Source organism: Gobio gobio (genome assembly GCF_949357685.1).
Source record: "Gobio gobio genome assembly, chromosome: 8".
Classification (NCBI taxonomy): domain Eukaryota; kingdom Metazoa; phylum Chordata; class Actinopteri; order Cypriniformes; family Gobionidae; genus Gobio; species Gobio gobio.
The window spans coordinates 11,365,655-11,392,714 of record NC_137114.1 but is presented as its reverse complement, the minus strand read 5'-3'; the positions used below and the strand labels follow the sequence as shown (position 1 = coordinate 11,392,714).

At 43.0% G+C, this 27,060-nt stretch overlaps 1 protein-coding gene across 1 annotated transcript; it reads left to right on the top strand.

Moving 5' to 3' along the window:
* Positions 1-1,942: 1,942 nt before the first annotated feature.
* fam124b (family with sequence similarity 124B) lies at positions 1,943-27,060 on the top strand (the record flags this gene model as incomplete). The annotated part of the gene is made up of 4 exons (XM_079823050.1): positions 1,943-2,016; positions 2,422-2,456; positions 3,233-4,026; positions 26,414-27,060. The coding sequence occupies 4 exons, from the start codon at positions 1,943-1,945 to the stop codon at positions 26,984-26,986; spliced, it is 1,476 nt and encodes a 491-aa protein (XP_079679176.1). The 3' UTR covers positions 26,987-27,060.

The following is a 27,060-nucleotide window of genomic DNA, read 5'->3' as shown; positions in this document are numbered from 1 at the left end:
GGTTCCGGCTGACCTAGTTAATGCAGCCTAACAATCATTAAACTGATTTGAATAATAGAAATTGATAATGCTCCATGTGTATGCCATAGTAAAGAGATGTGTTTTTAGTCTGCTTCCCGAACAATGCAAGACTGTTCCAGAGTTTAGGTGCTAAATAGGAAAAGGATCGACCGCCTGCAGTTGATTTTCATATTCCAGGTATCAACTGGCCAGAGTTTTGAGATCGCAATAGACGTGTTGGAGAATAATGTGTTAAGAGCTCGGTTTTAGTAAGAAGATAAGAACTGGAGCTGCTGCGTTTTGGACCAGCTGGAGTTTGTTTATTAAGCGAGCAGGGCAACCACCCAGTAGAGCATTACAATAATCTAACCTTGAGCTCATGAACGCATTAACTAACTCTTCAGCATTTTGCATTGAGAGCATGTGCCGTAATTTAGATATATTTTTAAGATGGTAGAAAGCAGTTTTACAGATGCTAGAAACGTGACTTTCAAATGAGAGATTGGTATCAAAGAGCAAACCCAGGTTCCTCACTGACGACGAGGACTTGACAGAGCAGCCATCAAGTGTTAGACAGTATTCTAGGCTACTACTTGAGGAGTTTTTTTGTCCAATAATTAGAAACTCTAGTAATTTCCTACAACTTAATTCAGAAAAAAACAGTCATCCAATTTTTTACATCAGCTATCCATTCTTTCAATGTTATGAGTTGGTAAGTTTCTTCAGGGTGTGAAGAAATATAGAGCTGAGTATCATCAGCATAACAGTGAAAACTAAGGCCATGCTTCCTAATGATATCTCCCAGTGGTAGCATGTACAGGGTGAAGAGTAGCGGTCCTAGCACTGAGCCTTGTGGTACTCCATACTGAACTTGTGATCGGTGTGACATCTCTTCATTTACTGCTACAAACTGATAACGGTCAGTCAAGTATGATTTAAACCATGCCAATGCAATTCCACTAATGTCAACATCATTTTCGAGTCTATTCAAAAGAATGTTGTGGTCGATAGTATCAAATGCAGCGCTAAGATCGAGTAACACTAATAGAGAGATACAACTACGGTAGGATGATAAGAGTAAATCATTTGTAAAGAGAGTACATAGAGTACATCAAATATGGTAAAAGACAACCCTGACATGAAAGAACCAGTGAGGTTTGTTCTCGGATATAACAGAAGCACATTTGAGTTTCCGCAATAACTAATAAAGTTTGTTCTCATTGATCGATGTTTATATGTGAATAAAAGCCTAAAAAATGTGGTTCATCATATAAAGCGAGTGCGTGATTCGTCTGGATTTTTGGGACTTTGTTACACATCTCACATGGGATGTTATTTTATTTTGTGTCCTTTTTGCCTTTGTCATTCGTCAAACTGAGAAGAAAACCTTCAAATTCTAATGAACTTGTTTTTTTTTTGTGTCTGGATTACATTTACATTGTCTTCCTTTACATTGAACGGCACTGTGGCCTGAGTAAATGACTTTTTTTTTTACTAAGTCACAAAATATCTAACTTGTATTGCAGTAGATACAAACCATCAAACTAAGTGGCACCTGCAAACATCCTTCAGACTGCAGAAGATGTTCAGGTCTGTCTGTGTCACACACAGGTCCGATGACAGCCATCTGCTCTGCTTCAGTCCCTCGATTGTTATTGTGCAGCTTTAGAGACCAGAGGAGCCCTTCCCCCGACTGACTCCTGCTCATTCTTCAACTATGCTCTCGAAAGACTCATCATCTAGCGACGACTCCATCTAAAAGAGCTGTTTCGCTTATGTTTTAGATGTTTAGTGCCTCTGGTCATCATCATAAATTATAAACGCTGGAGTGGCGTCAGCGTGAACTCGACTCCTGCGAACTCAAACGGGTTTTATAACGCCGGCCGAAGTAAAGATCTTGAGCATGTTTGAAGCGGATTTTTCACGCAAGTAAACGCACATTATGCTCCGACAAGCGCTTGACTTTACAGGCGGGACGGAGGATGAGACGGCGGACTCGGGCGCGGAGACCGCGGGGTGAGTTAGCGGAGAAAGCTAAAGATGAACTCACTTTTGTTTGCGTCTCTAGGGGAGAAACACAGTAACCGACAGCGACGAATGCTTCAGGACGGAAGAAACAAACGTTACAGTGTTACATTACAAACAACTTTTTGTCTTCAAATATGCGCCATTTAATGTGGAAACAGCTACACAGTCTACATTACATTATTATTCATTTGTATGAAACCTACCAACAGTTCTTATATTGTTTCGATTGAATGAACATTTGAATTAAACGTTAACATTGTTTGGTATAAAATCATAATAATTAAACGTTCCAAGAACATTAGGTCACAATAGGGTTATCGTGCTGAAGGATGTATGGATGTAATTATCAACAGTTTTTAAGCCCATTATAATGTGTTTTTTCCCCTTCTTTAGATCTGACTGTGGTAAAATGTCATGCAGTAGCAGCAGTAAGTCCATTTTCCTTATGTACATAGCTGACAAATAAGCAGTAAAACAATGAATTTTTTTGTTAAACACCCCTTTTGAACAAAAACTGCATATGGTGAAGTGTGAAGTCTGATGTAATACTTTGTCAATTCTTTCACTGTTTTTTTTTTGTACATTTTTACTGAAATGTGTGCTATGGTGTGACAGAGAAAGAATTAAAGGACAACAGAACAAAAAAGTTAAATATTTAACAATTCTGAGACAAAATTGTACCATATGCACATGTCATGGGCTTCAGTAACACCTTGAATGCGGTCCTTCAACAAACAACTAATTAAACTTAAACTGGAATAGCCCGATTTAAATTAAGGATATGCTGTCACAACATGGTGTATGGTTTTCAGCTACAAAATGTATCAAGTTCCTATGCTTTTAGAAATATATTGATGAAAATAGACACTTGAAAAAATTATGCCTGAGGTATTTATTAACATGTATATGCTTTTCTTTTTAATTTATAAAAGTTGTAATTTATTGAAGCATGCTTGAGACAGTCATACCAAAAATGTAATGTGTTTATATCAACAGGTCCATGTAAGACAAAGAAATGTTTAACCATTTACTGCATTTTAAATGATGACAGTACTAATTATATTCATTTTTATCTTGTGTGACTGAATTTGCCATGTCATGTCAGCAACCCACATTTCATTTAATTGCCTATAATATATAGTGATTTTGCCATATCTGTGATTTGATATTGCCCTGTCTGCCGCTTCCTCTGCCTTTTGTGTAGTTGACCTCATGGCCAGCCCGGGTCAGGAGCAGCTTCTGGTCACCATGCACCTGCTTACCAACCCTGGGGATTCGCTCCTCCTCCAGCACACTCTTGACCGCCTGCTCAAGTGGGTCCGCCCCGGTCTCCGCCTCTTCCATGTGTCTGAGCGGGCCTGTCCCCTTCACGACGGATCCAGAGCCAACCTGTGCCCTGTGGCTGGCTACCCCTCATACGCGGTGACCATATTCTTGCATGAGTCTTACGGAGAGGAGCGTATTCTCAGGGTGCTGGACTTTCTGCAGGGTCCACCCTGGCAGTACCACCATACGGAGAGCTGTGGCGGCAGAGAGGGCGGCAATCACGTTAGCTCCACCGCCTCCCCGTCCGGCGCCCTACTGAGGCCCTACCTCCTGCCCAGCCGGGACTTCTACAGCCTGGGCGTGGGAATGCCGGTGTGGGGGGTGCGGCCGGTGCACTATGGAGGGGAGGTGGTGCGAGTGACTTTGCACAGCACCTATGATAACTTTGAGGACACTGTGCGTTTATATGAGACGGTGCTGCAGAGGAGGGCGGAAGAGCAGAAAGCCGGGTTCTGCTGGTTCACACTGCTCACTGAACAAGGCTTTAGCCTGCAGTTGGCCATCAAACAGCTCTCGCCGGGGGTCAGGGTGGAGCCGTGTTACTCTGCAGTGCTGCAGTTCAAGGTGGGTGAGATTGGACAGCTAGTGCCCTTGCTGCCCAACACCTGCTCACCCATCAGCGCTACCCGATGGCACACCGAAGACCTGGATGGCAACAAGATCCTCTTTCAGGTAGGTCACAGGAAATGTCTTCTGGTTTCTATATCCTATCATATATTGACAAACCATGATATAAACCAATTGGGTTTCTTTAAGGGCATTTTCACACTAGTCTGCACCAAGGTCCGAACTGAAGTTCATGTTTTGATACATTTAATACATTCGGTTAGTTTTGGTTTTGTTTCACACTGCAATTATGCGAGCGCACTAAATAACTTGTGCACTTTACATGACACACTTGCGTCCACTCGTCATCATCAATGTGGGCGGCATCTGGACATTGGTTTGTAAACGGATGTGCGTCTGACGTCAGCGTCTTTGACAAGAATGAATGAACGGACACATATCGCTGCCACTACGATCAGTGCGCATTGCTTGACTATTTTCTTTTCGTTATGTTTAAAAGTGGACATTTCAAGCTTTATATACACATATTTATCATGTTTGTGAGACAAGTAGCCTGGTGAGTTTCGGTTTATTTGAGACGCTCCAGTTCATGTGCAAAGCATGTGATCGCTCCCGCGATTATTGTCTGCTATAAACTATTTGCTTCTTATTTATTAAATCCAGGCAATTATCTGATTAAACGTTGATTCAAATTAAGATACAATTTATACAAAACGAAATTCACATTAAAGAAAGGCTTTCTAAGCAAAATCATACAAAAGTTCTTTCAAAATCATTTCTGACCTTCTGTCTTCTGACAGATTGCGCATCTTTTCACTTTTCATAATCAATGTAGCCTAGATTAAATTTAAAAATAACATTATAATATTTAAACATAAACAGGAACTTCCTGTAAATGGTCTGAAAGTACGAACCATACAGAAAATGCTTTCACACTAGGAACGAACCGAACCTTTGTTCAGTTTGATCCGGACTGAGACGACCTCTTTTCGTCTGACCAAATTTCGTCTGTTTGGTCCGGACCGTGGTCAGGAGAGGTTTCACACCTATAATTTTGATTCGGACCAAACTGAAAAGTCCGAAAATCCGGACCAAACAAGGTAGGTGTGAAAACGCCCTAATTCAATTACAGACTAGCGAATCGATATATGTTTATTGCAGGGGGAAAAAACTAATGAACCAAATTAGGTGACCTTTCTGAACTTCCACTGTAAATAACCACATGATGAAGTGTTTTTATTAGATGTTCACAAGTCTCTTACGCAGAGTTCAATGGAGTGGAGTTTAACGTCAGTGTGTGTTTGTGCTATTTATCACACATTTTTATAGGCCTCTAATTTCCCTAAATTGATCTGCTACAAATTAAGGTTGTTTTGAAATCGTCAGCTTATCCCCAAACCGTGGGAGTGCTGTTGTGACAGTCTACACTAACTGAAAACATGGATGTATTTTACGTAGTTTACATTTTGTACATATACACATAGATGAAGTGTTTTTTTTAGATGTTCACAAGTCTCTTGCGCAGAGTTCAGGTCAAGTCAAGTTAAATCACTATTTCTATACGGCTTTATAAAGTTCAGAGTGTTTCAAAGCAGCTTTACTGGAAAATACCAATCAATGCGTCAAATTCAAATTCTGCCATAAAGCAACTCTAAAATCGCAATATTCAGTGTCATCGTTCAGTTCAGTTCAGTTCAATAACTGTAATCAATTAGGAATTAGTTCAATTCAGTCTCTACTGTGTTCAATTACTCTATTAGTTCAATCTCTACTGTGGACAATAGTGTAATTTATTCAATGTTGATTCAATTTAGTTCAATAACAGTGTAGAAGTTAGGGCTGGGCAAAAAAAAATAGATTTTTCGATTAATCGTTTTTTAAAATGTGGTCGATTCAAAATCGACTCTCAAAGGCCAAGAATTGATTTTATTTCCATATTTATTTTGCAAACATTGAACATAAAATTCACGTAAATCTAGTCTTCTCCACTAGATGTCACCTTCTAATTGGCCTGGCGCGATGTTACAAAGGAGCGAGAGACGCGCCTGTCATTCATTCATTCAGTGCTTAAATGGCGGCTTCCGGTGCATTGACGTTTGTAATGCTGAGGTGAAATGCTACAAATCTGCAGAACTATTTTCCAGTCGATCCTGCCCGGTATCGCATATATGCTTGTTGCAAAGATAAAATCGAATGGCAATCGCATTAAAGGAAGGCACGCAAATAACAGAGATAGTGACGAAATATAAAGCATCATCTGGGGCACGAATCGAAGTTCAGACGCCCCTGGAGGAAAAAGCCTCCATAAAAACTTCTGAATGACGGTCGGCTAAATCACAAGAAATGCTCGTCCTTTACTGAAAATTGCTGAAAATCATCCAATATCCTTTTTATGTTTTAGAATAAATGTATCAGAATATCCATAAAAACTCAATTGTAGGTCTATTTTATTTAACATAATTGTATGTACTTTAATTACCCACTTGTAAACTTGTTCACTGTTCTTTTTTATAAATATAGTATTTGTATTAAATCTATATTCATTGAGTTGAATTGAGAATCAAATTGAATCGCAAATCGAATCGATATGAGAGCTTGCGAATCGCCAGATATTTTGCCAAAAGATCAAGTCAACTCTTAAATCCAATAAGTTTATTAGGCTGTATATGCTGCAGTTTAATTGACTTGACAATTCATATTGTAATACAGTCAAGCATTATTGTTTTGGGTCACCCAAAACTGAAAATTCTGTCGTCATTTACTAATGTCGTTTTAAACCTGTATGACTTTCTTTCTTATGCAGAACACAGATATTTTGAAGAATGTTATTTACCAAACCGTTTTGGTTACCATTGAGGCATTTTTCATAAGTGATGACAGAATGTGCAGTTTTGGGTGACCTACAAAATATGATCACCTTTATTTATAAGCATTATTTCTATGGATTTCCTTGTTTATACATTTTTGCAATGGCCTTGGTGTCTATGATGATGTCAACCAAAAACAGCAACTCCAGTGACCGAGTGACCATATGAAGGCTTCAGTATCTAATTACCTCATAGCCACAGTTCCCCTGGAAGGGCACTGGAATATGACATCTCTGTGTTTAGACAGAGACATATGACATTTACATCTTGCTGGAGGAGATGACAGATTACATCTGTGTAAAAGATGCTGAGATTCCTGAGAGTGTTCCCAGATAGCAAGCCACCATCCAAACAATGTTAATGTGTCAACTTTAATTGCGGGTACAAACATGATGTTGATTCAATGCAGTTAATGTTGAATATTTTTTTTTTATTATTTCATCCAAAAATCAATGGTAATGACATTGAACAATGTGATGTTGGTTCAACATCATGCTTAACTGACTTAAAGCCACAGAGCCTGAAATCAACTGAAGATAAAAGAAGACCATAAACACTCAATATCTCAGCAGAAGTGTTTTTTGAGAATTAACAGAGGTTTAGATGTTGATGTTTTATTGAAAATGTTTGGTCACCATTATGGTGATCAGTGTTTCATTTAGTTGGTCAGTTTGACTCTTGGCTTTTTATGTGAGTTTGTGGTCTTTGTAGGGCTGTGCAATTAATCGAATTTCGATTTCGATTTCGATTTTGCCTCCCAACGATCACCAAAATAGTACAATCGAGAAAAAACGATTATTTTGCCTTGCGTTCTGAATGAAACGCGCACGCGCACATCTGCCCCTCCCGAACCCACAAATCTTTCTCAGGTCGTGAGTCTCGTGTGCATATCATCCGCTGGAATTTAAAAACTCGGCGCGAGTAAAGATGGCAGAAGGAGGGCAGTTACAGCAGCGTTTGGTGAGCAAAAAAGGCAAAACCAACTCCGTTGTCTGGGAACAGTTTGGCTTCGAGGAATCAGACGACGAGCAGAAACATGCTAAGATTTGCTACATGGTTGTGGCTGCAACGCAAGGGAACACCACGAATTTGTTTAACCACTTGAAAATTAAACAGAGTGACCTATGACAATCTAATAAAGAAACAAAAACTGACGAGAGCAGGGGAGCCGTGTAAACGTCCTTTTTTTCCTTCATATTTTTCAAATAATTCTCTCTTTGTAAACTTTGTTCAATGCATGCGAGATTGCGAGTGCTGCCATATTTTCGAATATGACCAGTCGTTTTCACCGTCATCAGCCGGGTTTAGTGCTTTTTTAGGGTTTAGGTTTAGAATGAGAAGCCGCGCGCGCTGTGAGAAAATGTGTCTCTGTGCGTTCATCCGAGAGCGTCTCTCAGCGCGCAAATATTGAGTTCTCTTTCAAGTCTTGCTCTTAAACGGACAAACTCACACAAAACGTATGTCAACATGTCCATCTTGATGAGTATCTTAGCAGACATAGTCTGTATATGCCTTAAGTGAACTTTATACAGTCGATAAAGAAGACGCGAGGTCTTAAAGGGGCAGTAGCCTTTACTGCTGTCTGTTTAATGTCAAACAACAAAAGACAAGGACATCACTCACCGCTCTTGATTGAATAGCTTTTGTAAGTTTAATAGGATTAATCTTTAATTTATGCACTCAAATATGCAATGTTATTTTACATTTGATACATTTCTGTACCTGAAAACTAATGTTAGACGTACATGAAAAGCATAGCCGAACCATATTGTTGATCTTATTTATTTGTGGTTATCATTTTTACGTGAATACTTTTATACTTTGATTCAAATATATGTTATATTATTTATTTTAATAGTTCAAAAAGTACAACAAATGTTACAATTTCAATTGAATTGTTGAAAGGTGTATTTTTAATAAATACAACACATTCCCAAAGTCATGTGAAATAATCGTGTTACATAATCGTGATTTCAATATTGACCAAAATAATCGTGATTATGATTTTTTCCATAATCGAGCAGCCCTAGGTCTTTGTAACAGTGTTTACTAAAACATATTGTGTTGCAAAGAAAGTCAGAAACAAAGATGAACAGGTTATAGAGTTTTCAGCATCATAAAGTAGAATAATTCACTAATCTTATCCAACAAAGAGTCATCATGCCGGAGACGGGTTTGTGCCACTGGCTGTCGTATCGATGAGGCCTTGACAGGGCAGAGTCGTCAAGATTTAAGGAAAATTTTGTTACATTAAAAATAAAATAACAAGAACAATTTATTGTCATAAAATCTATGTATATAGGCCAATATAAAATGAATAAATACACTAAATATATTTTATTAACAAAACTACAGAAAAAAAACGTGTGACCGTGTGCTGCTGAGTTTGGTTCATTTTTGTGAGGCGCGGCGCTCCACAAACAGCTTCATGGAATGGAAACAAAGATGACAGAAAGCACATCTTGTTTTCTTTATTTTACAAAAGCACAATGTTCTGTTTTATTGTAAGTGTACACAAATAAAAGTAAAGATTTTGCAGTTTTGAATGATGTCCTATACTCTAATCTGTATGACCAATATTACGTTTCCTGTGTTGGATCGCCGACGCCTCACGCACACACAACATATTCCATCATTGCAAACTTGACAGCCTGTTCATTATCAAAATAAAATAGTCAACCTAAATGTTGTGTTCTCTTCAGTGTTGTTAGAGAATGCATTGAGTTCGTGTTCAGTGATGCATAAAGTTTGATTGTGCTGAAGCATTCTGTTATGCCTGACGAATGGATGGGTTCGTGCACTTGGGTCTGGAAGGTGCGTGAAAATAAAAGTAGAGACGATAAGTCGATGCAACTCTCTGTGTCTGTGTAATCCTTACCCAAATATAACATTGGCGACGAAGATGGCTGATATTGTACTACCACCTCCTGCTCCTTTCCTTGCTCTACCTGGCGAGCCTCCGATTCCATGGACTCGCTGGTTACGGTCCTTCGAGACTTTCATCTTGGCAGTGGGGCTGACTGACGTGAGCGCAGCCCGCAAAAAGGCGCTGTTATTGCATTGCTTGGGAGCTGAGGGTCAACGTGTGCTGGGAACGCTTGAGTCGGACACCATAAGCGATTATGACACAGCCGTGGAACTATTAACCGCACACTTTGCGGCCCCACAGAGCGCACTCTTGCGCCGTTTTCTCTTCCGCCAAAGACACCAGCTGCCCGGTGAGTCTGTGCAACAGTACGTCGCCAACTTGCGGGGGTTGGCCAGCTCATGCAAGTTCGGTGCGTTGCAGGACGAAATGATTCGCGACCAGTTAATTGAACATACCAACAACGCAAAAATACGTGAAACTCTATTATTAGAACCGGATGATTTATCACTGGCCCGAGCAATCACGATTGCATTACAAATAGAGAGTGCAGCTGCATGTGCATCAGCTTTGACTAAACGGCAAACAATCACGGACTGCCCAGCCCCCTCCCCCATGCCCCCATCGATATTACAGCCCAGCCAGAACGACACATTGGCAGACGCAGACTCCTCTGTAGTTATGCAACTGAGACGCCAGCAGCGGTCTCGGCCACGCCCACAAACACAAACATCACGGCCCTGTGACAACTGTGGATCTTCATCTCATCCATCTAGAGCACAGAACTGCCCAGCCCGTGGCCAAACGTGTCACAACTGTGGTAAACGCCACCATTTTGCTTCAGTCTGCCGCTCTGCCCCAGCTGAGTCAGTCCAAGCACCCACTATCATTCACAATGTTTACTCTGGACCAGCCTCATTTAAAGCATGCTCAGTGCGCCTAAATGATGTGTGTATTCCACTGCTTTTGGACACCGGTGCCAGTGTGTCTCTCCTGAACATGCACACATACAACATTTTCTTCAGAGCGCTACCACTTTCGGCACCCTCTGCTTCACTCTGTGGCTATGGCGACTCAAAGATTGACCTAGTGGGTTCCCTGCAGGTGACCGTAGGGTATGGCAACAAGATGGTACCCAGCTTCACCTTCCATGTCGCCCGTCGCGGGGCCAACCTGATGGGTCTGGATTTGTTCTCGGCTCTGGGATTCTCCCTAGTGGACACAAAGGGAGCTGCGATCCTGACAGTCTCCATACCTTGGCAGCAAAAGTGGCCTTCCCTGTTTGAAGGTTTGGGTTGCCTTACTGCTTTTGCCCACAAACCTCTCCTGAACCCTGCCATTAAACCAGTCATCCAACCACTCCGCCGCATCCCCCTGGCTTTCCGTGATGGTGTCTCAGCTGAGCTTAAGCAGCTACTGGACGCTGGCATCATCGAACCAGTGGATGCATCGCCCTGGGTCTCAAACTTGGTGGTAGCTCAGAAGAAATCAGGGGCCCTACGGGTGTGTGTCGACCTGCGAGCAGTGAATAAGGCAGTAATCCCGGACAGGTTCCCACTGCCTACTTCAGAAGAGCTCATAGCTCAGTTCTATGGGTCAACCGTGTTCTCTAAACTGGATCTCAGACAGGGCTACCTACAAGTACCTCTCCACCCCAGCAGCAGAAACCTCACAGCTTTCGTGACCCATGCAGGTGTGTTTCGCTATACGCGTATGCCATTCGGACTTAGCTCCGCCCCCAGCTGTTTTCAAAAAATCATGGTGTCGGTGTTGGCTGGTATACCAGGGGTGGCCATTTACCTGGATGATGTGGTTATCCATGGGTCCACTCCCGAGAGCCACGACGAACGCCTCAGCAGAGTCTTTGCAGCCCTAGCTGAACATAAACTAACAGTCAATGCTGAAAAATGTGTTTTCTCTGCACCGACCATTGAGTATGTGGGTTTCCGGCTGTCGGCGGATGGCGTCACACCGCTTCAGTCAAATGTAGACGCCATACTGGCAATTCCCGAACCCAGCTCAGCTGCGCAGGTCGCCTCCTTCTTGGGCATGACCGGCTACTATCTGAAGTTCCTCCCACATTATTCTGCTACCACTGCCCCACTACGGCGTCTGCTGCGTAAGGATGAGCCATGGGTGTGGTCACAGGCATGCTCTGATGCGGTGCGTATGCTCAAAGTGCAGCTCACCACAGCTCCAGTGTTGGCTCACTTCGATATCTCTAGCCCCACCTTAGTGACCTGCGACGCTTCGGCCACAGCCATAGGAGCAGTGCTGTCACAGATCCAGCGGGGCGTAGAGAAGCCCATTGCCTTTGCGTCACGGGCCCTCAACCAGACGGAGCAACGGTATTCGGTGGGGGAACGTGAAGCATTAGCTTGCATCTGGGCCTGCGAGAGGTGGCACTTATATCTCTATGGCCGTGCCTTCACCCTAAGGACAGATCACCAGGCCCTGACTGCACTGCTTTCCACGTCTGGGACAGGCCACAGACCACTGAGGCTACACCGCTGGTCTGACCGCCTCCGCCAGTATAACTTTGACTTGAAGTTCACCCCTGGCAGGGACAATGTTGTGGCTGATCTACTGTCCCGCTCAGCTCCACCCCACCCGGACACACACACACACGCCGACACGGACCGGATGGAACGGGACATTGTCCAAATGTTACACACACCCCTCCAGGCCGTCATATCATTGCAAGAACTGAAGGAGGCATCTGAACAGGACCTGGCCCTTTCCCAGCTCCGTGTATATATCCTGAACGGGTGGCCTCAGGAGGTACCAGAGGAGCTGGCAGCATTTTCCAGAATAAAGCAAGAGCTGTCCTGCTGGAACGACACCTGTGTGGCACGCGGCCTCTGCACAGTCATCCCCAGTACCCTGCGTGCACGCGTCTTGGCAATGGCTCATGAGGGCCACCTGGGTATTGTGAAGTTGAAGCAGCGCTGCAGAGACCGGGTTTGGTGGCCAGGGATAGATAAAGACATCGAGGCCCTGGTGAAAGACTGTGCCGCCTGTCTCTTGAGCGGTAAGACGGGTCACCAGGCCCCCCCACCCTTACAACCTCTTGCTTGGCCATCGCAGCCCTGGGACCACCTGCAGCTGGACATATGTGGTGAGATACAGGGAGTTCCTCATCACCAACGCTTCCTAGTGGTTGTCTATGACCTGCACTCGAAATGGCCCGAGCTCATTGCCACCAGCTCTGTAACCTCTCAGGTCATAATTAACTTTCTGGACTCTCTGTTTTCCCGCTGGGGCCTTCCAAATACCATCACTACTGACAATGGCCCGCAGCTAATCTCGGCTGAGTTTACCACATATCTCAAAAACAAGGGTATTCGTCACATACGCACGGCATACTATCACCCCCAAGCTAATGGTGGCGTCGAACGCTTCCACCAGTCACTGAAAAACAGTCTCAGAGCGCACTTGTTCCAGGGTTGGACCTTCTCACAGGCCATCCGTCACACACTGCTGCACTACAGGGCCACCCAACACTCTACGACGGGGGTCTCTCCAGCTTCCCTCATGCTTGGCCGTGAACTCCAGCTTCCCCTCGACAGGCTCAGCCCCTCACTACCTCAGGAACCACTACCGAGAGTTAAGGCTGCTGTTGCTCGCCAGCAGAGGCGGATGAAGCAGAAATTTGATCTCTCAGCACGTGCTAAGGTCCCTGACATACAGGCCGCAGATTGGGTCAGGGTCTGCAGGCCCCACAGAGACAACAAACTCGCATCATATTGGTCTTCCCCTCTCCAAGTTACACATCAGCTGGGCCCAGTCACCTTCCTGCTCAGTGATGGCACGCGGTGGCATGCAAGCCGCCTCCGCAAAGTGCCGCGCCCGGCACATACAACGGGTATCGCATCTCAAGCCACACCCCCAGCTTGGCAGGACACCCCAGGGTTTCAGCAGACACCTCAGATAGCTCCTGCACAGGCTCCAGACATGCCTATCAACCAGCCAGCTGAGATTTGTGCCTGCCCATCACAGGCTGCCCAGCCTCATCCACATGTTTCCCCACGGCCTGTTCGCACTCGTTCTCGGCCGGGGCACTTACAGGACTTTGTGTCAACATTTCATGTTTGAAACCCCGTAAGAGGGGGGGAAATGTTGTGTTCTCTTCAGTGTTGTTAGAGAATGCATTGAGTTCGTGTTCAGTGATGCATAAAGTTTGATTGTGCTGAAGCATTCTGTTATGCCTGACGAATGGATGGGTTCGTGCACTTGGGTCTGGAAGGTGCGTGAAAATAAAAGTAGAGACGATAAGTCGATGCAACTCTCTGTGTCTGTGTAATCCTTACCCAAATATAACACTAACATTTAAACATTTACACTGCTCAGTTTAATAGTCAGAAGTACAATTTGTGTCGTTCAGCGTGAGCACCGCTCCACTGGTGTTTCCAAGCACAAGGACAAAGCCTATAATAAATAATAGCTTAGCATCCAAATACATTTGAAATATGGAAACATTTGGATTCGAATGAGAGAGTTAGACTATGTGAGCTCATCGCCTGTTATTTTCAGTTTTGGCTTGTTTATAGTTACTTATATTAAAAACATTTGTTCTGTTCCGAATACTGTTAAATTGAGAGGATTTGTTGTGGAGTGAGGGGAACTAAAATAACCTATAGCTATGTTTGTAGTGTTTATAATGTTTGTAGTACACTATAACATGTCGCTTTATTTACCGGTATTGTTTCTGAATGCAATAAAATGCGACTTGTGCTGATTTACTGATTTATACTTCTGCGTCTGACCTGCGCCATAGCATAGCAGTGTTAATAATTTCGTCAACGACCTTTTTTCACTGACGAAAACGAGACGATAACTAAATAAAAACTAGTGTTGGATGACTAAAACTATGACGAAAACTTGCTGTCATTTTCGTCAACAAATAAAAACGAGACGGAAATGTTAGTGAGGGTCGATTATGGAAGAGATCCAGTCAGAACTGATGTCCTGTGTCACAGATGCGCACATTTGAGTTGAACTGATCTAACCGCTCACACATCCCCAATCCAGCGCTCCAGAGCGGCTCAATCAATCAATAACACACATTTATGCCAGACAATTGTATATGAACTAATGCTGATGAATAATGACAATGTTTACTTTATGATGATTATATAGTAATATGTTTTAGACGGTTGTAACAATGCCTATTTTAACTCCTAAACTTGAATGAGCAGCTGCAACTGCAACAGAGGCACAGCAGACATTTCAAAATAGAGTCCCGGTGTATTTCGAGCTTGTTTATAATTTAAAAGTAACGCATTATATATTCGTATTTGGTTACACAATAAACTGTATTTCATTTAATTCCCATTTAATTCATAGTCAGGAGGAATGACCAGTATGTGACACATATTCAATAAAGTATCAGGGTTAGTTGACGAAAACCATTATAAAAAATCATTACTTGAAATTAAATAAATGTTAATTGAAATTAAAAATAAATAAATAAACTTATTTGAAGCTTTAGCTTTACCTGATATGGCCTACTAACTAAAAGAAATACAAAGTTATAAAAACTATATAGATGTTTTTAAAAAAACAAACAAAAAAGTGAATTGAGCTCTCTTTCGTGTGTTTTTAATGTCAAAAACAAAATGATGTCACAATTAAATGGAGCTTAAATGCTTAATGTATTACAATTTAACTAAACTCATTAGATTTTAGGAGACTAAATCTACAGTAGATTTAGTCGACTAAAATCTTATGATATTTAGTCGACTAAAACTAGACTAAAACTAAAAACAATTCAGGTGACTAAAATATGACTAAAGCTAAATGGCATTTTAGTCAAAAGATTACGACTAAAACTAAATCAAAATTTGCTGTCAAAATTAACACTGCGCCATAGCCTCTACGTGTGGTTTTTCATTTATACTTCTGCGTCCTTGTCCACGTCGACGTGCAGTGTGAACCCCTGAGGGACGGGTTCTGGCAGACCAATACCAGCGCTTGAGGTCTGCGTAGAATTGACGCGTTGTTACATTTTTGGAGAGGTGCACGTCAGGGTACGTCGTAGGCTACACGTGCAACACACAGCCAACGACGTATCTACGCAGATACTCGACGCAGAAGTATAAATTGGGCTTTATACGTGTCTTACCTCTCTCTCTCTCTCTCTCTCTCTCTCTCACAAAAAGAAAACATGTGAAGTGTATTTTTTAAGCATGCAGCAAACGATAGTAAACTATTAATCGGTTAAAATTCTTAATGTTGGTTAAAGGTTAACCAGTTAATTAACATCCCATTTATAGCTTAGATCAAATTAGTGGAGAATCAACTTTGCGTGGCTAATACTTCAAGGATTATCCAAGTGCACGTGCATCATCAAAAGTGGTTGTTAAGAAAAGTGCTGAGCTAAATTTGTGTCATCTAGTGGTTTAAAGAAAAATACAGTCAAATGGCCCATTGTATAGAAGTATTCTTATGCTTGGCTTGGCTTGACTTGTTGCATGTCATTTAGGCCTATATATGGGTCGCGTCGATTAAAAGAAAAAAGTTTGAAAACCACTGGTCTAGTTGGTCACTGGTCTCTGCAGACACTTCAGGGAAGCGCTGTGGTCGTGTCTAGACGCAGGTCCACCATCTGATCTGGATCTGGCGGACTGCAGTAAACCTCAGAATAAACAGAGAGACTAATATTAGCGTAGATGCCAGTCTTATTATGTAATGAGTACATCAGGTGATATAGTTCAGTGTTCTTGGTTCGACAGACCTAGTTAATTATAGAAATTGTTAATGTTCTATGTGTATGCCATAGTAAAGAGATGTGTTTTTAGACTAGATTGAAACGAGTGTGTCTGCTTATTGAACTGTTGGGGTAACAGCTTAGGACCCAGGACCAGTAGTGAAAAATGAAGTTAGTCAGGAGTTAGATTAATTAAAGAAAAATTTACTGAAGAATAGTTTGCAGTTTCATCAGCAGAAGCCAGCTCACAAGGAGTTCGTAGGCCGCACTCCCTCTAACAGTCTCCCGCCTCCGTCTAACGTACATACAATTTCTGAACAGTTATACTGTTTTCAAGGTCTAGCCACGTCATTACTGCCATGTTGAATGATTCTGATTGGCAGAGAAAATGCACAGTCACTGTAAATTTCCACACAAGGATAGATAGCAGAGCATAACACTAAACTGGGTTGACTAGTTGTCGCCCCATGACTACATTTAGATCACAATGACCCCTGAGGTCCTAGAAAGGCGTCTTTAGGTCTGGGTTTCGTGTGCAGAAAATGTCCATCTTCAATATTGGGCCTGCACCAATCATGCAACGCACACACAAAAGCACTAGGGTATATCGCACTCTTGTTAGTGTCAGCGGATCCTGACATTTATCAAAAGAACACCCAATACCTAAACAAAGATACAGCCATCGCTCTCCTTCGCCAGAGAGAGACATACATACTAGATATTCTTTTATTCTTTAAGGACTGAATATATGAACATTGAGAAGGATAGGTGTATAAAAGAAGAGACACAGGTATCTGACCTGCCCCTTCTGAACAATGTTAGGAAGACTGTTTCAGAGTTTAGGTGCTAAATAGGAAAATGATCGACCGCCTGCAGTTGATTTGGATATTCTCGGTATGATCAACTGGCCAGAGTTTTGAGACCGCAGTAGACGTGATGGAGTATAATGTGTTAAGAGCTCGTGTAACAGGTATTAATTATAACTTGTGTTTTAATTTAGATTCACACAAAATCCTAGTTTTTCTATTACATATGTACGTGAGAAAAGAAAAGAAAATGTATTTTATTGTGTCTTTAGTAAGTTTTGCGTTCGTCGCAGTTGTGACGTCATTGGCGCGTCGCGCCGCTCGCACGCGCTCTCTCGCGCTCTCTCAGTCCGCGGGAGGTCTGAGCAGAGCGAGGTATGCATTGTGTGCACTCCTGTTCAAAAGACTGTTAGAAGTGAACATAATCACTAATTAGTTTATTTGTTTCGATAAAAATGTCAATGAGTATGCACTAGTATGTAATCTATCCTCTTAAAGATGTTTTTCCTGCATAAGTGAGAGTTTAACCGAGTGAATGCAGTGTCACGTTGTATTGTATGTTAGTGTGAAAGTTGGCCTGTGAAGCGTGTCTGCTGATATCTTTTCTATGTTCAAATGTTTGACAGGAGAGGGCTGATTAACTTTGCACAACACTGAATGCAACATATTTACTGCATATTTTCAACTCATGCAGGTATGGTTATGAATTGTTTTTGTGATTTCTTCGTTATGTGTTCAACCATATTGGTTATATAAAATGCTGGAATGTGGGTGATTTAAAGATGTATATTATATGAGTTTGGTTAGTGTATATATATATATATATATATATATATATATATATATATATATATATATATATATATGTATATATATATATATATATATTGTATTATTTCACTGACTGTTGATAAATCTGATGTGATATTTTCTTTATATTTTCTCTGACTGTAAATGAGATTGTGTATCGTGAACTCGCCGCAGTCCGCGGGAGGTCTGAGCAGAGCGAGGAGAGGGCTGATTAACTTTGCACAACACTGAATGCAACATATTTACTGCATATTTTCAACTCATGCAGATATATATAAAGAACCTCTGAACCAGCAATTGGACTCCAGTTTTTATTCGTCGCACAACACAACACAACACAACACAACGCAGAGGGGTAGCCGAGTCGTAGTAACAGAGACACACGAGCCCGAACCGGCTACATTGGTGCCGTGACCCGGATTCTCAGAAGGATCGACGTCAGATTGACCGCCGGATGTTGCTGGGTACCGAATAGTTCGTTCTCTGGACTGGTCTGAATTCTTCTTTTCCTGTCTAATCTGCTGGAGAGAGAGGTACAAAGACTGAGTATTACAAGACATCAAAAAAAAAAAAAAAAAAAAACTGTCATATTGCTGTAATTCTATTTTTTTGACAATGTCATATACTTATGTTGTGGAAGATACGCAGGAGGAAGTTTACATTGGTGGGGGGAGAGGGCAGTTCTTTAGGGATATGGCTCACACTCCTGGAGCCACAGGTATTGCTGACACTCCAGTGTTTTGCTCCACACGTATAGAAACTGAAAGACAGGTTCCCAAGTCAGACACAACTTCCGCTGATTTAAGCAACCTTATTACACAGTTAGCTCATGAAATAGGACAGTCCATTTCAGCGCAGCTAAAGAAGGGAAGTGAGAATGAGGAGAGAAAGACGAGCAGCCAAAATGTAGGTTTAGAACCACTTTGTGCCGACCCTCATTCACTAACCATGAATGGTGTAAAATTGGTGATGCGATCTGATGTGAAAGAGCCACCAAGCTTTCGTGGAGATAGCACAGACAAACTCTCTATCCACGAGTGGGAAGAACAGATTGACCTCTATTTGAGAAAGAAAGGTGTGCCCACAGGAGAACAGGCTCAGGAAATTATCTCAAGACTTGGAGGGAGAGCGAGAGACATAATCAAAATCACATTACGCAGTAATCCATCATTAAAATCTAGTGAAGACCCAAGAGTTATTATCGATATACTAAAGCAACACTTTAGTGAACTGACGTATTCTTCAATGCCACTCGCTGACTTCTACAATACCCTACCTACAGTGGGAGAAAACGCGATGGATTACTGGATTCGCTTGAATAAAGCTGTTGACGTGGCAGAGGAGTGCTTGAAGAGGCAGGGACGCAACCTTGAAGATCCAAGTAAAGAGGTAACCATGATGTTCGTTAAGCACTGCCCAGACCCAGCTCTTTCTGCAGTGCTGAAGTTCAAGACTGCTGACAAGTGGAATGCTAGAGAAATTCAGGAACGCCTCGATGATCACCAGACACAATTGAAGATTCAGCAGCAGCGAGCCAGATCGAAACGCTCAGGTGCTGAGAGATATGCTTCTGCAAATGTGCAGGCTGCTGCAATTGATGAAACAACTTTGGTGGGTGCTTCAATGAGACCACAAAGCCAAATGGATGCTGTGAGTGATGTTGGCACATCGTCTGATAATATCAGCCTTCAGAGCCTCATAGCTCAACTTGATCGTGTGTTAAAGCAGAACCATCAAGCAGCAGTCCAGGCACCGTACATGTCAAGTGGATTCCCGTCTTTCCGGAAGCCATGCAAAGTTTGCAAAGCGACTGACCACTCTACTACCATGCATTGCAGGCGAGATGGGTTGTGTTTGAATTGCTGCAAAGCAGGACATTGGAAGAGAGAGTGTCGTAAGGCCGGATCTGGAGCCAGTGGTCCTGGTATGCATTCAAGCCAGGAACAACCACCGTTAAACTAACAAGCCTGCATATCGAGAGGGGATGTGTGGGTGGACAAAATCAAACCCTCGAACAAAAAGATGATGATGATGACTGGGAGCAATGGTATGAGCACACATCCCAATCAGAAGGTGTTCAAGTAGTTCTGCAGAATTCACAAAGAATTGAACTATTCAGCGAATTATTCTATGCTCCAGTGATTGTGAATAAGACATTCAGAGTCAAGGGAATGCTAGACTCCGGCTCCATGGCTTGTACAGTAAACGAAGCAACGGCATCTAGGATGCTAGACGAAAAGGTAATCACTACAAACAAGCAGTTAAATGAGCAAGTCATCCTGATCGGCTGTGGGGGTCATCGAACTCACCCTAAATGTGTGTATGAAGTGGAGATAGAAGTGTACGGTGTACAGTGTATCGTTCCTATTCTTGTGGTCCCAGGGCAGAAAGATGACCTCATTCTCGGATCTAACGTCATAAAGTACATCATGCATCAAATGAAGAGCAGTGACGATTATTGGAGGGTGACCGGTCAGAGCTGTGGCATGTCGTTGTCTCCTGATACTTCTCAATTCCTTGACATGATGGCAGGGTTGACAAGATGGCAGGGGGTCGATACTCCTAACAAGATTGGGACTGTGAAGTTGACACAAGCTGTAACACTCTTGGCTAGACATGAGCATCTTGTATGGGGCAAACTGCCGAATAACACCCCTATGTCCCCCGGCAGCACAGTGGTTGTCGAACCCACATCTTCAAAATCCATGCCGCGAAACATTATGGTTGGACGGGTGGTTACACCCATGTGGGGTGACAGATATGTCCCCATGAGGATAGTGAATCTCTCTGATCGGCCTGTGACTTTGAAGAGGAATTGCAAGTTGGCCGATGTATCGCCCTGTATGGCAGCTGAAGACTTTACAGTTTTCCAGAACTCCAGTCAGGTTGAGGCTGGTGATCAAGCAATGAGGTATCCCGAAGCAAGCAATGAGGATTTTGAGAAGAAACTTGCAGAAGCTGGTCTGAAAGATCTAGACCTCAAGTCGTGCCAAGTTAGTCACTCTATCAAAAGGGAGTTAGTTCAGCTTTTAGTCAGCTATAATGACATCTTCTCAAAACACGCTTTGGATTGTGGTGAGGCAAAAGGCTTCTCTCATCGCATTCGCCTGATGGATGAACGTCCATTTCGCCTTCCTTACAGGAGAGTTCCACCAGCTCATTACCAAAAATTGAGACAGGTCTTGACAGAAATGGAGGATCAGGGCATAATAAGGAAATCTACCAGCGAATTTGCCTCACCATTGGTAATGGTATGGAAAAAGGATGGCAGTTTGAGAATTTGTACCGACTTCAGGTGGCTTAATGCCAGGACTTTAAAAGACGCACACCCACTCCCGCACCAATCAGATTGTCTGGCAGCTCTGGGCGGAAATGTCTATTTTAGCACAATGGATTTGACCTCCGGCTTCTATAACATCCCCATGCACGAGGAGGATAAAAAATACACAGCATTCACCACACCACTCGGATTGCATGAATACAATCGAATGCCACAAGGTCTGTGCAATAGTCCGGCCTCATTTATGCGAATGATGCTGAGTATATTTGGTGACATGAACTTCACCCAGCTGTTGTGCTACTTAGATGACTTGCTGGTATTTGCAGCCACTGAGAAGGAAGCCTTGAGTAGGCTAGAAGCGGTATTCCAGAGACTCCGCCAGCATAATCTGAAGCTCAGCCCGAAAAAGTGTCACCTCCTGCGAACTTCCGTGAGATTTTTGGGACACATCATCGAAGGGGGTGGAGTTGCTGTGGACCCCGAAAAGGTGGGCGTCATTTCCCGCATGACCAAGAATGATCTTATGGAGGATGACGGAGTTACTCCTTCGGTAAAAAGAGTTAAATCCTTTCTGGGGATGGTCTTTTATTATCAACATTTCATATCAAATTGTTCTGCCATTGCCAAACCATTGTTTGCCCTCACTGCTGGTCAGAAGAGGAAGAGTAGAGGAAATGTTGCAAAAAAAGCTGGTACTTTTAGAAAATTGAAGGCCTCCGACTGGACAGAAGAATGTGACATGAGTTTCAGTGCTTTGAAAGAGAAGCTGTTGAACTGCGCAGTCCTGGCGCATCCTGATTTTTCAAGACCCCTGATATTGTCCATTGATGCTTCTCTAGATGGTTTAGGGGCGGTATTGTCTCAAATACCTCTGGGCGAAGACAAAGCAAGGCCCATCGCTTTTGCAAGTAAGACACTTAGTGCTTCCCAGAGGCGATATCCAGCCCATCGTTTAGAATTCTTGGCCTTAAAGTGGAGTGTTTGCGAGAAGTTTAGTCATTGGCTTAAAGGACACACATTCTCTGTCTGGACGGATAACAATCCTCTGACGTATATAATGACTAAACCGAAGCTTGATGCCTGCGAACAACGCTGGGTCGCGAAGCTAGCCCCTTATACCTTCGAGATACGTCATATAGCGGGCAACAAGAACATTGTGGCTGATGCTCTCAGTCGAGACCCTTTTTCAAAGACAATCGGCCATAGGCTGCTCAACGAACAGTATGAGAGTTTGCTGTCTGAAGCTGAGGGAGTCAGTGAGGAAGGGATACAGGATACCTTTCGACTGAAAGTTCAATGTCAGCGGCAGGGGTCGGAGACTGACCCAGAAGAGATCTTTCCTGTGGCTAGCTCAGGCACTTGTAGTGTTGGTGCCGTTCATGCTGTTTGTGAAGCTCACGACAATTGGGAGCTGGCAGCAGAGTCCAGAGCGGTGCAGTTGATCCAATCTGTTCAGCAGTTTACACCATCAAGTCTGGACATGTTGCCAGAACTCTCCCTACAGGAACTTCAACAAAGACAAGAACAAGATCCAAACATATCTGTGGTTGTTCCTTTTGTGGTTCGTAAAAGAAGGCCTTCTAGACGTGAGAGAGAAAACTTCAATCTAAGTGCACTTTCTCTCAGCAAACAATGGGAGAGACTTACCTTCCTGGATGGCATACTCTATCGAGTAATCAAGGACCCATTGAGTAAGCACAAGAGATATCAATTTGTGCTCCCAAAGAGTCTTAGAGCAAAAGCATTGAGTGGCATTCATGATCTCGCTGGACATCAAGGGCAAGCAAGAACTCTTCATTTAGCGAGGCGGCGATTCTATTGGCCAAAGATGGAGCAAGACATCAAGTCTTATGTTAAATGTTGCCAAAGATGCATTCTCGCTAAGTCGCCTGAGCCATCTGCTAGAGCCCCGTTGGAGAGTATCAGAACCTCAGCACCCATGGAATTGGTATGTTTGGATTTCTGGAGCGCAGAAGACTCTAGGCAGAACTCTGTTGATGTGCTGGTGGTCACTGACCACTTTACAAAATTAGCTCACGCATTTCCATGTGCAAATCAGACAGCTAAGCAAGTGGCCAGGAAGCTGTGGGATCACATTTTCTGCGTCTATGGCTTTCCTGAACGTATACACACCGATCAGGGCGCTAATTTTGAGAGTGGTTTGATTGCTGAGCTACTTAAATTGTCAGGAGTGGCTAAGTCGCATACCACAGCGTATCATCCAATGGGCAACGGAGGGACTGAGCGATTTAATAGGACTCTAGGAGCTATGTTGCGTTCTTTGCCCCTCAAAGCTAAACATCAGTGGCCCCAACAAATCCAGACCCTGACATTCGCTTATAATGCCACTGTGCACGAAACAACAGGTTTCTCACCTTTTTACCTCATGTTTGGCCGTGTGCCGAGACTTCCGGTAGACGTGATGTTCAAACAGGTGCTCAGAGATCCCGTGGTGGTTGATTACAGTAGTCATGCCAAGACACTGCTCTCCCATCTCCATGAAGCAGCAACTATTGCACAGCAGCATGCTGTCAAAGAGCAGAAAAAGCAAGCTGAGGGATATAACAAAAGAGTGAAGGGTACTCACCTAAGCATTGGAGATCGTGTGCTGATTGCTAACAAGGGAGAGAGAGGGAGGAGAAAACTCGCCGACAAGTGGGAGTCAACCCTGTATGTTGTCATCAACCAGAATCCCCAGACGCATACCTATATGGTGCAGGATCAAAAAGGAACAAGGAGAGTTGTACATCGCAATCTCTTGTTGAACATCAGCTTCTTACCCATTCAGACGGAACTCGGAGGAGCCAGTAACCCGTATCTCAATGACTGTGATGATGATGGGGAGTCAGTTGCTCATCCGCAGCCTCAGGATCTTGCAGATTGCTTGGAGAGTGAAAGTTCAGAGAGACGGACAAGCCTCTGGGTATTAGATGAAACGGAACATTCCCTGGGTCAAAGCTCACTAAGTGAAACTGGATCTGTGCAGTTCCATACTGAGGGAGAACAGCAGAGTCAAGATGGTGATTGTTCCGAGAAGTTTTGTGATGAGGACGGTCATATTACAGAGCCTTGTAATGTTCAGACAGACTGTCTTAGTCTTGATGGTGACAGAGCCTCCTCCATGGTGGAAACAAGAGACATGCCCAATACGGAACAGCCTAGTCAAGAGACTGGAGACCGAGACACTCTGGGTGTAGAAAATACTCAAGAACGAGTTACACGTGCTGGAAGAGTGGTTAAGAAGGTCAATCGTCTTATTGAATCTATGGCACAAAGGCAGTTAAAGATTAAATCACTTACAAACACATTGGGTAGAAAGTCCCAGTCACTACTCACCTTGTTTTAAGAGGTTTTCTATAGTCCAAGTCCATATTCTCTGATACATTTGAGTATTATCCCTGTGGCCGTAAAACAATCCATTTGATGTGACTTAGAGATTTTATACATTTGATTTAAAGATTTGGGGTTTAAAACCCGGTATGGTGTAAAAGGCATCATTTTATTCTGTGAGTTTTTTAAGGCTTGATCACCCTTGAACTTCTCTCAACCTTTTAAGAAGGTAGCATTTTCAGGCTGAAATGGGTAAAGAGACATTTTGGAGACATCAGTCAAGTGTATAAATGAAGTTGGTTGAGTCTTTGGGATTTTGGTGAATTCAGAAGGGGGTGAATGTAACAGGTATTAATTATAACTTGTGTTTTAATTTAGATTCACACAAAATCCTAGTTTTTCTATTACATATGTACGTGAGAAAAGAAAAGAAAATGTATTTTATTGTGTCTTTAGTAAGTTTTGCGTTCGTCGCAGTTGTGACGTCATTGGCGCGTCGCGCCGCTCGCACGCGCTCTCTCGCGCTCTCTCAGTCCGCGGGAGGTCTGAGCAGAGCGAGGTATGCATTGTGTGCACTCCTGTTCAAAAGACTGTTAGAAGTGAACATAATCACTAATTAGTTTATTTGTTTCGATAAAAATGTCAATGAGTATGCACTAGTATGTAATCTATCCTCTTAAAGATGTTTTTCCTGCATAAGTGAGAGTTTAACCGAGTGAATGCAGTGTCACGTTGTATTGTATGTTAGTGTGAAAGTTGGCCTGTGAAGCGTGTCTGCTGATATCTTTTCTATGTTCAAATGTTTGACAGGAGAGGGCTGATTAACTTTGCACAACACTGAATGCAACATATTTACTGCATATTTTCAACTCATGCAGGTATGGTTATGAATTGTTTTTGTGATTTCTTCGTTATGTGTTCAACCATATTGGTTATATAAAATGCTGGAATGTGGGTGATTTAAAGATGTATATTATATGAGTTTGGTTAGTGTATATATATATATATATATATATATATATATATATATATGTATATATATATATATATATATATATTGTATTATTTCACTGACTGTTGATAAATCTGATGTGATATTTTCTTTATATTTTCTCTGACTGTAAATGAGATTGTGTATCGTGAACTCGCCGCAGTCCGCGGGAGGTCTGAGCAGAGCGAGGAGAGGGCTGATTAACTTTGCACAACACTGAATGCAACATATTTACTGCATATTTTCAACTCATGCAGATATATATAAAGAACCTCTGAACCAGCAATTGGACTCCAGTTTTTATTCGTCGCACAACACAACACAACACAACACAACGCAGAGGGGTAGCCGAGTCGTAGTAACAGAGACACACGAGCCCGAACCGGCTACACTCGCTCAAGTACTGGAGCTAAACCATTTAGTGCTTTTGTAAGTAATAAGCAAGATTTTAAAATGTATGCGATGTTTGATAGGCAGCCAGTGCAGTGTTGACAGAACCGGGCTAATATGATCATAATTCCTGGTTCTAGTAAGAACTGGAGCTGCTGCGTTTTGGACCAGCTGGAGTTTGTTTATTAAGCGAGCAGGGCAACCACCCAGTAGAGCATTACAATAATCTAACCTTGAGCTCATGAACTAACTGTTCTGCATTTTGCATTAAGAGCATGTCATAATTTGGATATATTTTTAAGATGGAATATATAATATACTATAAATAAAATAGTATAGTGTAGTTTTAGAAAAACTTGAGGGTAGAGTAAATTGTCCTAGCTTTTTTTAAATATTTAAAGTGCAATTTTTGTTGAACTGATAAAGCATGGTCTTTTCTGCAGGTTAAAGCCCCAGCACAACCCCAGGGGTTCCTTACGTCTGCGTTTCCTCTGAGCTGTCCCAGAATGCTGCTGAGGAACGGTGCAGCTGCCAGGCACCCCTCGACCTCTCCCTGCAAGAAGCCATCCCATTTGAAGGAGCACCCTGTGGGACGCTCCCGTGGGGAGCTACCACTGGACCGCTGTCCTCGTGGGGTGAGGTTAGCAGCGTGTGGTAGGGAGTGTATGGGTTCAGACGGCACCTGCAGCACTCCTCCGGGAAGCTCCTGCTACTCCTCCCAGCGCAGCAGCCCGGCAGGCCAGTCTGTTAACTGGTATGAGCCAGCGACGACCTCTGAAACCTCCATATCATGCCTTCTGCTGGAAGAGGAGCCTGAGACAAATGTGGACACAGGTTGTGCTGTAAAGGCCCAGGCTGACAGGCCGGCCACTTTAGGAGTGTCTGCCCTGGTGACTCTGTCTAGGGACCTGAACCATGGGCTGGCTGAGCCGCAGTGGACCTCTGAAGCAGAGACACAGGCTTCACAGTGTCATAGCCAGCATCAACATGCACAAGTGGACGAGTTCTTCATTTGACTGCTCACATTGACTCTTTGTTTGGGAAAGCAGCATATAATTCATTTGGCAGTTGCCGACTTAAAGGGTTAGTT